Source organism: Lampetra planeri, chromosome 5 (genome assembly GCF_965212315.1).
Source record: "Lampetra planeri chromosome 5, kcLamPlan1.2.h2, whole genome shotgun sequence".
Taxonomy (NCBI): Eukaryota; Metazoa; Chordata; class Hyperoartia; order Petromyzontiformes; family Petromyzontidae; genus Lampetra; species Lampetra planeri.
This window is the reverse complement of record NC_136111.1, coordinates 17,215,188-17,228,938: the sequence shown is the minus strand read 5'-3', so window position 1 is coordinate 17,228,938 and position 13,751 is coordinate 17,215,188. Positions and strand designations below refer to the sequence as shown.

Genomic DNA, 13,751 nt, shown 5'->3' with positions numbered 1-13,751 from the left:
ACCGTGACATCTTTCTCGCTCTCTCCTCTCTCACGCTTACACATCTCTCTCTCTGAAACACATCTCCCAGAGATACTTCACCTCGCGCGCTCACACCTCTCCCACACTCACACACTCACACCGTCACTCACACACACTCACACCGCCTCTCCCACACTCACACACCCACACCGTCACTCACACACTCACACACCCACACACTCACACACTCACACACCCACACCGCCTCTCCCACACTCACACACTCACACACCCACACCGCCTCTCCCGCACTCACACACCCACACCGCCTCTCTCACACTCACACACTCACACCGCCTCTCCCACACTCACACACCCACACCGTCACTCACACACCCACACCGCCTCTCCCTCACTCACACACGCACACCGTCACTCACACACTCACACACCCACACCGCCTCTCCCACACTCACACACGCACACCGTCACTCACACACTCACACACCCACACCGTCACTCACACACTCACACACCCACACCGTCACTCACACACTCACACACCCACACCGCCTCTCCCTCACTCACACACGCACACCGTCACTCACACACTCACACACCCACACCGCCTCTCCCTCACTCACACACGCACACCGTCACTCACACACCCACACCGCCTCTCCCACACCCACACCGCCTCTCCCACACTCACACACGCACACCGTCACTCACACACTCACACACCCACACCGCCTCTCCCTCACTCACACACGCACACCGTCACTCACACACCCACACCGCCTCTCCCACACCCACACCGCCTCTCCCACACTCACACACGCACACCGTCACTCACACACTCACACACGTACACCGCCTCTCCCGCACTCACACCGCCTCTCACACACCCACACTCACACACCCACACCGTCACTCACACACTCACACACCCACACCGCCTCTCCCGCACTCACACACCGACACCGCCTCTCCCGCACTCACACACTCACACACCCACACCGCCTCTCCCTCACTCACACACGCACACCGTCACTCACACACCCACACCGCCTCTCCCACACCCACACCGCCTCTCCCACACTCACACACGCACACCGTCACTCACACACTCACACACGTACACCGCCTCTCCCGCACTCACACCGCCTCTCACACACCCACACTCACACACCCACACCGTCACTCACACACTCACACACCCACACCGTCACTCACACACTCACACACCCACACCGCCTCTCCCGCACTCACACACCGACACCGCCTCTCCCGCACTCACACACTCACACACCGACACCGCCTCTCCCGCACTCACACACTCACACACCCACACCGCCTCTCCCGCACTCACACACCCACACCGCCTCTCCCGCACTCACACACCCACACCGTCTCTCCCGCACTCATACACGCGCACCGTCTCTCTCGCACCGCGGTGGCGAGACGTTAACTACCTCGCCTGGTATGCAGGAGGTCGTGAATTCGATCCCGACCCTGGCGCCTGTTGTGATATTTCGAGTGTGTGTGTCCCTCTCCCCGTGGCCGCGTGGATTTTTCTCCGGGCCCTCCGTTTTTTTCGTCCCTATTTAGAATCAACGTGCGTTTCGAGTATTTAGCTCCTATACATTGTTTCACGTGATGATAAGCCACGTCGTTGTGCAATCATTTCTGACCAGGTGGCTTTCTGACAAAAAGCTATATAGCTAATTTGACATTACCTGGTCAAATAGAAAAAAGTTATTATAGTCTTACTATAACGCCGATGCACATCTCTCACACATCTCCGTCTGATCCCTCCTGCACACCTCACATCGTTATCACCCCAGCACCACCTCTTTCTGTCCCACTCATTCGGGGTGGGCAATTGTTGGCGGCCATCCAAGGACGCTAAGCCGTTTCAGGGGCGGCCAAGAATGCTACAGTCCTTAGCTCGCGTTAGGGAGGCGACGTACGGCGTGCGTATGACAGGCAGCGCACACACACGGTGGCAATATGTTAACTACATCGCCTGGTATACAGGGGATCGTTGTGGGGTCGAACCCGACCCTGACGCCTGTTGTATATTTGGAGTTTGCGTGTCTCTCTCCCCGCGGTCGCGTGGATTCTTCTCCGGGTCCTCCGGTTTGTCCTTCCACATTTATAATTATCAACGTGCGTTTATGGTATTTGGCTGATATAAATTTCCACGTGATAAGCCACTCCGTTGAACTGCTATTTGTGGCCAGGTAACTTAAAAAAAATAGATATATAGCTCAGTGGGCCTTATCTGGTAAAATAAAAGTGGTATGATTCATAACAAGTTTATAACACACACACACGGAGTCGCGAATGTTAGAGCAACTTTCAGCACTCGCTCAATTCTTTGTTTAGCCGCCAATCTACGCTGGTGCTGCGGAGCCTATAATACAACGTGCATACCAGGCATGGGCAGAGACAGTTCTCGAAACTTCCCAAGGCGGGGAGGTGACCATCGCCCTCCCCCACCCCATCCTGGATCCACCACTGGGCATGGCCATACTTTGGTTCTTCAAATGCGTGCTTAGACAATTCCCAAAGCTTTGGGTGGGAAGGGACATCCCGAGGTATGAACAAGACGCAAAATCCGCCGGACACCCTCATCACACAAAGTAGACTGGAGACCAAGAGCGGTTACAGCAGCGTGTTCAAGTAGACACAAGTACAGACAGTCCTCGACTTACGAACTCCCGACTTACAAACACCAGCACTTACGAACCAGCTTCCATAAAAACTCGATTTTTTTTTTTACTTTGACTTAAAACGCGAACTCGAGCTTGCAAACTGAACCGCGGAACTATTTTGTTCAGCTGAGCGATCCTCCGCGAGATGTAATGAGTCAGCCTCGTGCTGGGCGTGAGTGTGTGTGTGTGGTAATTTAAATACAGTACATTATTGTGTCCCGACTTACAAACCGCTCGACTTACGAACGGGTCTCGGCAACGAATTATGTTCGTACGTCGAGGACTGCCCTAGAGTTTTTTGACTGGCTTGGCCTCACGTATTATCGAAACGTATATATAATAGGCGACGTTTCAGGCAATGACCCCTCTTCACAGCACACAGAGAGGCCAGAGAGGTATGCTATGTTCTTTGAAGAAGAGTCATTGCCTAAAACATCACATTATATACTCTTTATTTTTAGGCCACAATATTATTGACGAAGATAGTTTTTTTTTACTTGTTATGTTTGCTTGTGCACCACTGCCAACGCAGCAGCAGTATTACCAGATACATCACAGACATCGGTGTTTAGATACAAAAAAAATGACACCAGTTTTCAGCACTTGCGTTATTTCCCCTGACGGTTCCGAGTTGGTGCCAGATAGATTTCACGTTCTATTAATTGGTCTCTGTCTCACGCCCAAACCCTGGGGTCACTACATGCCCCGTACAGCTACGCAGTGACACCACAAAAAGAACAATCAATGGCCTGCGCTTTAATTCCAACGTCGGTCGTCGTGCTCATAACAGATCTTGCCGCCTATAAACGGGGTGGAAAATTACGAAGGCGATAACTGAACACTCGGTTACATTCCAGCAGGATAACACGAGTATAATATAATGCGACAAACTTCATCGCTGCGAGCTCCAAAACGGGTGAGCGAATCATAAGTGAAATGGGGGGTTGGAGAGAAGATAAGAGGCCAGGAGACAGCGATTGTGCTAGGCCATCGTGGTTAGAGATCATGTTGCAATGCTCTGTGTGTTGAACTTCTTTCGCACCGTACGTAGCCAAACGTGCTAATCGAAGGTGCGGGGAAGGACAACAAATTGGAGAAAGTGTTTCGCCCCCTGACGCTGATCTCAATTAGAAATGGTTTTCAGATGTTAAAACAAATATTGATTTCGGGATTTTTTGTTTGTTAAGGTCAATGTTGGATAACAACAACAAAAATTGGACCGTCAGATGTTTGGATCACAATGCAATCACGTGACGTGGCTTCGTACGAGAAAAGTAATGTCGACCGATGTCACGTGACGTGAAGTTGTGGCAAACTTTCTCATCAAACCAAAATATTCCGAAAAAGAAAAAAAATCCGCATCATTTGAAAAATGTCATATTGAGGCGCAGTTTAGCGATTTTTTCACATTCTTAAAAAAAATGGTAACATCCCAAATCTCCATCACTCGAGCCAAACGTGGCTTTTCCCCTCTTCTCAACCTCATTCCCTCCGAAGTTTTCAGCGACGCGAGCACTCCACCAACACGCGGTCACACGAATCCCAACATTTTGCCCACAACCACCACCCCCCACACCCCCCACATCCCGCGTGCCCCACGTCCCCACTCGACGATCCCCGTAAGGGGGGGGGGGGGGTCCTCCTGGGGGGGGGTCCCCCTACAGAGCGATTCCGTCACTTGGCGTCGATCGCTGGAGCGGGGTTTCAACCGCTCGCGTCGAGGGAAACACGACCGTGCATATAAAATACAACAACAAAAAACAACGATTCCAGCTAAGGCTCCACCTATCGATTAATCGTGCAATCGACGCAGGCTTGTTTGGCAGGCAATTAGTCGCTAAAGTTGGTGCGTGCAAATGTGATTGAGTATTTGGCATCTTAAACGCATTGAGTATGCGTTTTAGAGTATTTGGCTGCTAAACATTTCCGCGCGATAAGCCGCTTCGTTGAGCTATCGTCTGTGGCCAGGTTGCTTAGTGGGACTTACCTGGTAAAATAAAAAAATATTTTAGTTTAAGTTTATAGATTGCATTTAAACGATTGGGGAAGATGCCGTGGAGTTTGTGATTCGCAAGGATAGAGCAGGCGGAATTTGCCGGAGCAGAGTAACGATTCTAACATTGAGGTTTGTTTTCTCGTCCCGTTTAACTTCTCTCGCTTTCTGCTTCTGTCAAATGCATTGTCGCATTTGCATATACAGTCATTTGAATACATTGTAAATGATACTCAGTGGCACAATCTAATGCGTGCACCAACAGCGTAAGAATCGCTTTCAGTCGATGATTCGATTAATCAATATTCGCCTTGCAAAGTGGCTTACACTGTGAGCTCAACTTTCATCCTCGTGAAACAAGGGTTCTGTGTAGGATGAGACGAGCTTTCTGTAATGAATGGGATGAGGGTTCTGTATTGCACAAGATGTAGAAGTATGTATCTTATCAGACAAGGAGATGAGAACAGGGTTTTGTATGGGCTTTAGATGAGGATGTTGTATGTAGTAGGACGTGACAAGGATTCTGTATGGGATTCGACAAAGGTATGGGATGAGGGCTCGATAATTGGATGATACTAAGATTCTGTATAAGAGACGAGGCTTCTATATGGGATGAGAAAATGCTTCTCTATGGGATGGTGTGATGTAGTTTATCATTTTCATAACCCCTTTTCAACAATAAACGGATTCTCAAGGGCTCTACATTGGATGCGTTAGGGGTTCGATATGGGACGAGACTCGTTTTCTCGACTTCAGAATTAATCTCAAAGCCGTCGATCCGCCTGTTAAAAGTCGACTTCAAACGACGACTAACCCTGCTCTATACCCGGGCAAAACGGCGATTCCTCCATCGCCGCGTGCGCGTTGTCGTCTTCCTGTCGGTGACAACGTCGAGTCGAACCGACGCGCGACTATTGCTCGGGCACTTCGTCCGAGTCGTGGCAGCTCTCCCAGGGGTTACGCGGAATCCTGGGCAGGGAAATGAGCACCAGCGCCACCCCGGAGACGAAGAGGATGGTGGCGGCCGCCAGGGCGCACCCGAAGGACCACGAGAAGGTGACCGCTTCCCACATGGTGGCGTGGCTGTCGATCATGCGGTTCACCGACTGACGCATCACCTCCACCGACACCACCACGCACAGGCCTGCACGCGCGGCAGACGTCGTAAGAGGCGTAGCAGCTCGATGTTATGGAATCTAGGGCAAGGTGCCATCTTCCTGTCCTCCCTCCAGCACCGCACCACAAAACATGTGAGCCACCAGCTGCTACTGCTTGCCACGTGACCCCACTATACGGCCACACATCTTGGCGGTGCCCATACCCTCTCTCCACACCCCGCCAACCCCCTGGGAGGGCGTCTGGGACAGCCGCCACGCCACCCTGTCTCGCTCCGTATTTGCTACAGCACTGGACGTCGAGCCCAAAAGGCAAAACAATTCTTGGTGAATTATCTTTCGTGTGGGATGGCTTCTCGTGCACGGGAAAAAAAACCCACGTAATTGTTCTGCATGACACTTCGAAGCAATGCTGAGCGAGGAAGCTTGCAAACATGTATCCTTCCGTTCTAAGCATGGGACGTTGTTGGTTCAATAACGGTTCCAAGCACATGTCAGCGATGGCCCAACGTTGCCATGTTTACTGGGTTGTTATTTCCACCGCGCAGAATTGCTTTTAGATTAGCCAGAGGTCTCTAGATAGTGTGTGGGGGGTACCCACATTTTGCCGCACCACGCGCGATCTTACGATCGACTGCGGCGCGTCCATTTATACCGCTGGTTGAACAGAGGCGGTTACGGGAGATTTAAGAAACTCGCCACCATTGTTTGTACTGCCGTGCTGGGAGATGGAATCGAACCGGTGATCTCTGGGTGGCAAGTCCAGTGCGCTGCGAACCATTCCACCACTGTGGCAGATCCCTTGATTTCTCAGTTAAAATGTTTTATTATGGAGAGACATTTCTATACGTGTAGAAAAGCGGTCACCGACTTTTTTTCTGCCATATTTTCCACGCAGTGGCTAGTAAAGTAAATTGTATTTATGTTTTTTTTGTTATCAACCTTTGTTATTTATCATACATAGCTCATTTTCAATACCCTATGCCTCTTGTTCCTTGCGGGCAAAACGAGCCCTAACTCGACTCTCTAAGAGCAAAGTTACTCGAGTAGGCGCTGCCACTGACTGACTGACAGATGGACGGAAAAACGAGGTGCGTTTGTGTATTATCTGAACCTGTCATGGGCCTCCCCTAGGTCGACTCAGCCTCAAGTGAGTACTTGTCTGTAAAAGCATCGTTACTCAGAAGACAAAGGCGGCCGGGCGTGGCTCCTGGCCACCCACCCCCTCGTGTGACGTGTTGGCCTTCATCGGTGCTACTCGCTAACAGCACTTGCCCCAAGAGTCTGTTAAGGCTATCGGGGGGATCTTTGTCTTTTGCGTGTACGTGCGTGTACGTGTGTGTGTGTACGTACCAGCGCAGAGGCACAAGAGGCCAGCGGGTCGCATCATGTACGTGCGGTTCTTCCTGAGCCCCGCGCCCACGCACACCGCGCCCAGGATCATCAGCACGAAGCTCAGGAGGCCAATCACCGCCGCTGAGATACTGTACTCTGCGGGTTGCAGAGAAGGCGTTAGGGGGGCACGTTGGGTGGTCAGGGCGAGAGATAGGGCGGGGTGGAGGATCAGGTCATGGGTCATGGGATGGGTTAAGGCAATGGGTCATTGGAATGGGTCAGAGCCATGGGTCGCGGTACGGAGGACCGTGGCATAAGGTCAGGGCATAGGGTTATGGGATGGGTTAGGGCATGGGTTGGGATAATGGGATATGGCATGGGTTGTTAAGGGATAGGATATGGAGATTCAGAGGGATCACACAGGGGTTAAGCTCTGAGGGGTCACTGGGGAGCGGGGAAAGAGGAGATCACGTAGGCCAGAAGGCATGGAGTTCAGCTTCGAGGGGTCACAGTGGCGCGTGGGGAGACGTGGGGTCGCGGATTTCGAGTGATGGCGCGGGGCTGTTTTTTTTCTCTCACAGAGCCCGGCATCTTCACCTTTCTGCGTGGCGACCTCAAAGTCATCTCCGGCTCCCAATTTAAAGTGCTTGAAGAAGGCGCATTTGATCTCTACAGAGAGGGAGTGGGCAGCAAGGCAGATGGATAGACAGTTTGTAGATAAGGACACGCGTTATGATACAGATAATACAACAGACAACCGGACGAACAGACAAGCAAACATTATAAGACACAAAAGACAAACATACCAAACATACAGACGACTGACAGTCAATGAGACATAAATACGGTCAGGCAGCCAGCCAGACAGAGACAAAGAGACAGACGAATGATAAACAGACAGACAGACAGGCGGACAGACTGATTGACCGACAGACGGACAAATACATTCAGAAAAATAATAAGACCGACACACGAATCAAACGACTGACAGACAACCGATTAGACACACACGAAGCGCTGTCGGTGGACTTCAGAACGCGCACATGACAACGAGGAAAGCCTCGCTCGCATCTCGCCCCAGGCTCTTGTCGCCGTAACAAATTCCCTTTTCCCAGCTTTGCTTCTCATCGCCACATTCCTCGCATTTCCTCGCAGCGCAGAGCGAGCGTTTCCTACGCGGTGTTTGTGTTCAATGTTTAGACCCTAATCGGTAGCGACGGTGGGTGGGTCGGGGGCGGAGAGGTGGGAGTGGAGGAAGGCTGCCCTTTATCAGCCCATTCATCGGTTTCGATGAAGGTGCTGATAAATGGAAGCTGAGTTAAGTCGGAGCAGCTGAATGAGGAGGAGGAGGAGACGATGATGATGATACGATGATGGTGATGGAGTTGAAGGACCTGGAGGAGTTGGAGGAGATGTGGACGGGCACCACCACCACCTGTCAACCCGCTTTTGGCCGTTCCTAGGTCCCCTCGTGCGCCCCGTGCCCACCCCTCTCCACCCCCCTCGTCCCCTCTCGCCCCCCGCGCTAATTTTACCCCGAGCTCGGCTCAGCTGTTGCCGTCCATCGGGCTCGTTTCACGCGAGCGAGGCCGATTTCTGTAGCCCACCCCGTGTCTGCCGCCTTAGCGACGTGCGGGGTTGAAACGGTGGTACTTTGAAAGGGTGGCACCATCATGGTCATCACCATTAATCACCACCACCGTGGTCATAATCAAAATAAGTATTTTGCAATAATCATCACCGGGGTTTCATTGTCTCACTTGTGCTGCTATAGAGGCCTGGAGTAAGGATTGTCACTCGAGTACAAGGTACGCACATTTATATTGATGCGACATTATTCCACTCTTACACTCCTATGAGGACAAAACACATCTATAGTGAAGGTAAAATAAGCTGCGATGGATGCGGCTGGAATTCAGCACTGAACATAATAATCAGTTGTCGAACACTGTCATCATTGCCTTCGTCGTCATCATCCCGCGGAGTCAATGAACAACTGAGCACCGCCTGATTGGTGTTGGGACGGGAACAGCTGGTGCCGCACCCATGGCATGCGCGTGGGTGTGTGTGGGCCCCGTCATAGCAATGTGGCGTTGGCATCGGCAGCTGGAGGGGCGCAGCTGAAGTTGAGCATTGCCACATCGCGCGTTTGAGCGGTTAATGTCGGCTCACCATGTGATGATGATGACGGAGGTTGTTGATGATCATGGTCAGTATAAACATGATGGTGATGGTGGTGAATAGATGGAGGATGGTGATGGTGAATCGATGGACAAATTTGATGGTGGTGAATAGATGGATGATGCTTGTGGTGGTGAATAGATGCAGGATGATGGTGAATAGATGGATGATTTTGATGGTGGTGGTGAATAGATGGATGGTGGTGGTGGTGAATATATAGATGATGGTGTTGGCGAACAGATGTAGGATAATGGTAGTGAATAGATGGATGATGATAAATACGTGTAAGCATCGTTTCTGCCTGGTATTATTATGTGGTTTCTGTTATTATGTCTAACTTTATTGTCTGTGACTCAGCTGAATTGGCTAACGCTCGTTGCTCCAAATTAAGACGTCCCAACGACACGAGGGCAAGAGCGCCGGTCGGCAAGAGAGTTAACGGATGAGATAAGGGCTCTATGAAATTGTATGAGCCAAAGGTTTCGTATGTGATGAGACCAATGTTCTATATGGCATGAGGCAAGGTTTCTGTCCTGGGTGAGGGGAGGGTTCTGTATGGGATGACACGAGAGTTCCATATGACATGGCTAGATATTCGTTACAAATCGCAAAATCCCTTTCCACCGCAAGCGATTTTTTTTGTATACAACAAAAAGTAATCCGACAGCATCCATTTTTATGAAATAACGGCAGTGAAGTTCCTGGTGTGTAGTATTTGTTTACAGCTGTTCAGTCGATTTGCTCCATTTGCCTGCATCTTGCACTGAGGGCTGAGCGACCCCTTGATGCAACACGCCTTTGAAACTCTACACGCGGCCCAATTCATCACAACAGGATCATGCTGCTCCTGATGCTTATGATGACAGGAGGATTCCTTGTGCGTGGGTTGAAGTGTCTAGCCACACTCTCACCACTCAACCGAGAGTGGAGGCGCCACTCATGCCCCACTGGTTAGTCACGAGCCAGTGGGGGATATTCCACATTACTATGGCTGGGGCCATTCTCCCCATGGGCGACCGATATTAGCTTGCACACTTGCTACTCGTCGCTTTAACTACCAAAGAAGGATGATGATGATGATGATGATAATTTTAACTTGAGATCTTCCGATTGTGAGTCAAGTTGCTTTAGCCACGGTGTCACTCGAGGTAATCAGCCATGATCTATCCACTGCTAGGTGAAGGATTTGCCAAGGCGTAACTATCTCTCATGGTTTCACGAGGCTGATCTCATCGCTCCATTTTCGAGGTGGAGACGTCCTCTCGGATGCGTTCGCCCCTTCGGCTGCGATCCCGTTGTTAGTCTTGACCACAGATAAATATCGGATAATAATAATCATAATTACAGCAGTGTTATGTGTTTTGACGTATCGGCGGTACACTGGTGCAGCGTAACACAAACGGGCCTCATAAAAGTCTCGAATAACATTTTTGAATCTGCTTATTCACCCTGTCGTCAAGTTTATTCACTCTCCTGAGACTTGCAACAACCAAAAGGGTCAATAATGACCGTTGAATTGGGTCCTTTGAATCGAGGAACCGTCCGACCAAGTGTTTGGCATCAGTCAAATCTGCCTTTGGAACACGGAGCCAGCCAATCGCCATCAGACTGGGTGCTGCTATACGGCAACATACTGTGAAGCGTTGTGCTCAGCTGCTCATAAAACATTAGTTTTCTGACTGCTTCGACATCACGAGAACTGATTTTGACCGCGCCACCACCACCCTGCAATACTTTCTGACCGGGGTTGCGAATCGTGGGAAAATAAAAACAATTATTGCGAAAAATGTGGCTTTTTTATTTATTTATAAATACCGTGCACCACCGGTGTACCGCCAAAACGTTCATTTACCTCGGACTCTTTATCAAGAGAGTCCTGGCCTGCATTTGTGATCTTTGCCTAAGTCCATTCTAAAGAGAAAAAAAAATATGAACTTTTGATTGCCGTGGAAAGAAACGGAAACCCGGAGAACACCACACACAGCACGCGCATCGACGAGAGGAAACACTCAAACGTCCGCACAGACGGGTCCACGAACCCACTTGCTGTACCGCCATCTCCTGGCGGCCCTCCGCAGTCCAGCGGGATGGAAGGTTTGAGCAATCCACCAACCCCATCACCGCTGCTGCTGTGTTGCGGCAATTCAACGTAACTAGACTCACAAGTCGACTTCACTCCGTTCAACTCGACTCAGATGAATCCAGTGAAACTCTTATCAACTCCATTTCACTCAACTTCGTTTAACTCGAACTCTGTTGAGCTCGAACTCAACTCCACTCGATTCAACGCAACTTCATTCATTTCTGCTCAACTCCGTTTAACTCAGCTCCACTCAATCGTACTCCATTTAATTCTGTTCATTTCGACTCCATTTAACGCAACTCCACTCAATTCAACTCAACTCCATTCAACTATGCTCCACTTAACTCAACTGTACTCAATTCAAATTCATTCACCTTTGCTCAACTCAACTCCATTCAACTCAACTCCACTCGAGTCAACTCAATTCAACTCGAGTCAACTCAACTCAATTCAACTCCATTCAACTTCACTCAACTCAACTCTTCCACACAGCTCCTCGTACCGCTGGTGGGGAAGTGTGCTTTCCGACAGCCGCCGTCCTCCACCGCGGGGTCGCGGGGCGCCTGCTGCCGGCACAGGCGCCAGAGTCCGAGGTGCGCCGACTCGCACAGACTTGCGTTGGCCGCGCTCGCCGTGGCTTCCAGCACGGCCCAGTAGTTGGTGCTGATGGCCACCACCATGAGCGCGCAGCCAGCAAAAGCCAGGAACGCGGCCGCCTTTATCTTCCCTTCGCTGCCCTCCGACATCCTTGCGTTCGTCTGCCACCGGATCACGGTGGTGATTGTGTGATTGCGGCGGTGGTGGTGTTGGTGGTGGTGGCTGCGCCGAAGTTCTGGGTGTGAAGTGAACTTGGATTTTGTGTTCGGGGGGAGGGAGATGATGAGAGGAGGGGGAAGGTATGGCCTCTGGGGGGCCAGCGGGGCTCTTGAAACCCGAAACCTCGGACAAATTTGTCGATGCGTGGGAGGTGGTGGAGAAGGAGGGAGGGAAAGGGGAAAGTTTGGGTAGTGGCGGTTGAGTGATTGTGGTAGTTAGCAGGGTGAGGGGTGGTTTTGCTGAAATGGTTGAGGGGTAGTCGGGTGGTTAAGGGCAGTGGCGAATCCATGGGGTGGGGGAGGGGGCGATTGCCCCCCCAGTCCCCCTCCAGTGAGGCCCTGAAATTTTGGGGATAAATTTGAATTTGTTTGATTAATTCTAGGGTCCTATTTATAAAGGTTGACCATTTGGAACTGTCACTCTTTGGGAAGTTTTTAGATCCGCCCTCTGGTTGAGGGAATGTGGTGGCTGAGTGGATGGGTGGGTGGTTGAAGAGTAGTTTTGGTCGGGTGGCAGCGTTGGTTGGGTCGTTTAGAGGTTAGCGTGGTTGCTGTTGTGACACTTGTAAGCAACAAATACCCATGACTCATAAACCCATACCCAAGATTCAGACATAGCCACACCCGCCCCCACTGCAAGGGGGATGGTGAGGGGACCGTGCAAGTGACCCACCCATGGGTTTGTATCTGATCCCGGGCAGTGTCCCGTGGGTAGGAGGCCCGGATAATATGTAATGAGCATTTGGGCTTTAATTGACGATGCGGGATCAATCAATGGGCTTCGATGCCCGCAAGGAATGTGTTTATTTCCAGCGCCGGGGGTGTTCTGGGATCTGAGCCAATGGTGGTGGAAATTCCGCATTACCACGTGGAGAATCATCGATTGATTCATCTTTTGATTTTGGATGTGTTTAATCGGTAATTAACTTCTGGCTCACTGACCATCTCCCTTCACCATCACCCATCACCATGACTCAGTGGTCTTCACCCATTAACACCACCACTACCCATAGCCATCATTCAATACCATCACTCAATGCCCATCACTATTACCTCTCACCACCACCATTATCCAGTGCCCATTGCCATCATCACCCATCACCATATCACTCAATGTCGACCACCATCGCCCATAACATCACTTAACTGTCCACCACAATCACGCCATCACATCACCCATTCTCCTGACTCGCACACGCAGGAGGATCACGTGGTGGTGAGCACGCAGATGCTTGCATTGGACCTCCTCCCTCCACGCTGTTCCCTTTATTCTCTCTCCACCCCGAGCCGAGACCAACTTAGAAACGCGACGCATGGACCAAGCCACCTTTTGCTTGAGCATTAGAAAAAATAATCTAATTAATTAGTCCTTTAAATATGATAATTATGGCTCTTAAACCCGCGCAAGGTTCAGCGTCTTGGAGCCGCGACGCACACGTGACGCTTCGACGGCCGGTCGCACAACGCAAGCGATTAAACAAAACAACAACAAAAAACCCACAGTTTTACTCGGAAACAACCGAGCGAGCTGAATCCGTCTCTCTCCAT

At 50.8% G+C, this 13,751-nt stretch overlaps 1 protein-coding gene across 1 annotated transcript; it reads right to left on the bottom strand.

Moving 5' to 3' along the window:
* Positions 1 to 2,626: 2,626 nt before the first annotated feature.
* CACNG1 (calcium voltage-gated channel auxiliary subunit gamma 1) lies at positions 2,627 to 12,215 on the bottom strand. Its single transcript, XM_078594788.1, has 4 exons — positions 11,891 to 12,215; positions 7,722 to 7,793; positions 7,143 to 7,280; positions 2,627 to 5,818 (listed from the first exon to the last, which is right to left on the bottom strand). Exons 1-4 carry the CDS (start codon positions 12,132 to 12,134, stop codon positions 5,586 to 5,588), a joined length of 687 nt encoding a protein of 228 aa, XP_078450914.1. The 5' UTR covers positions 12,135 to 12,215; the 3' UTR covers positions 2,627 to 5,585.
* Positions 12,216 to 13,751: the final 1,536 nt, after the last annotated feature.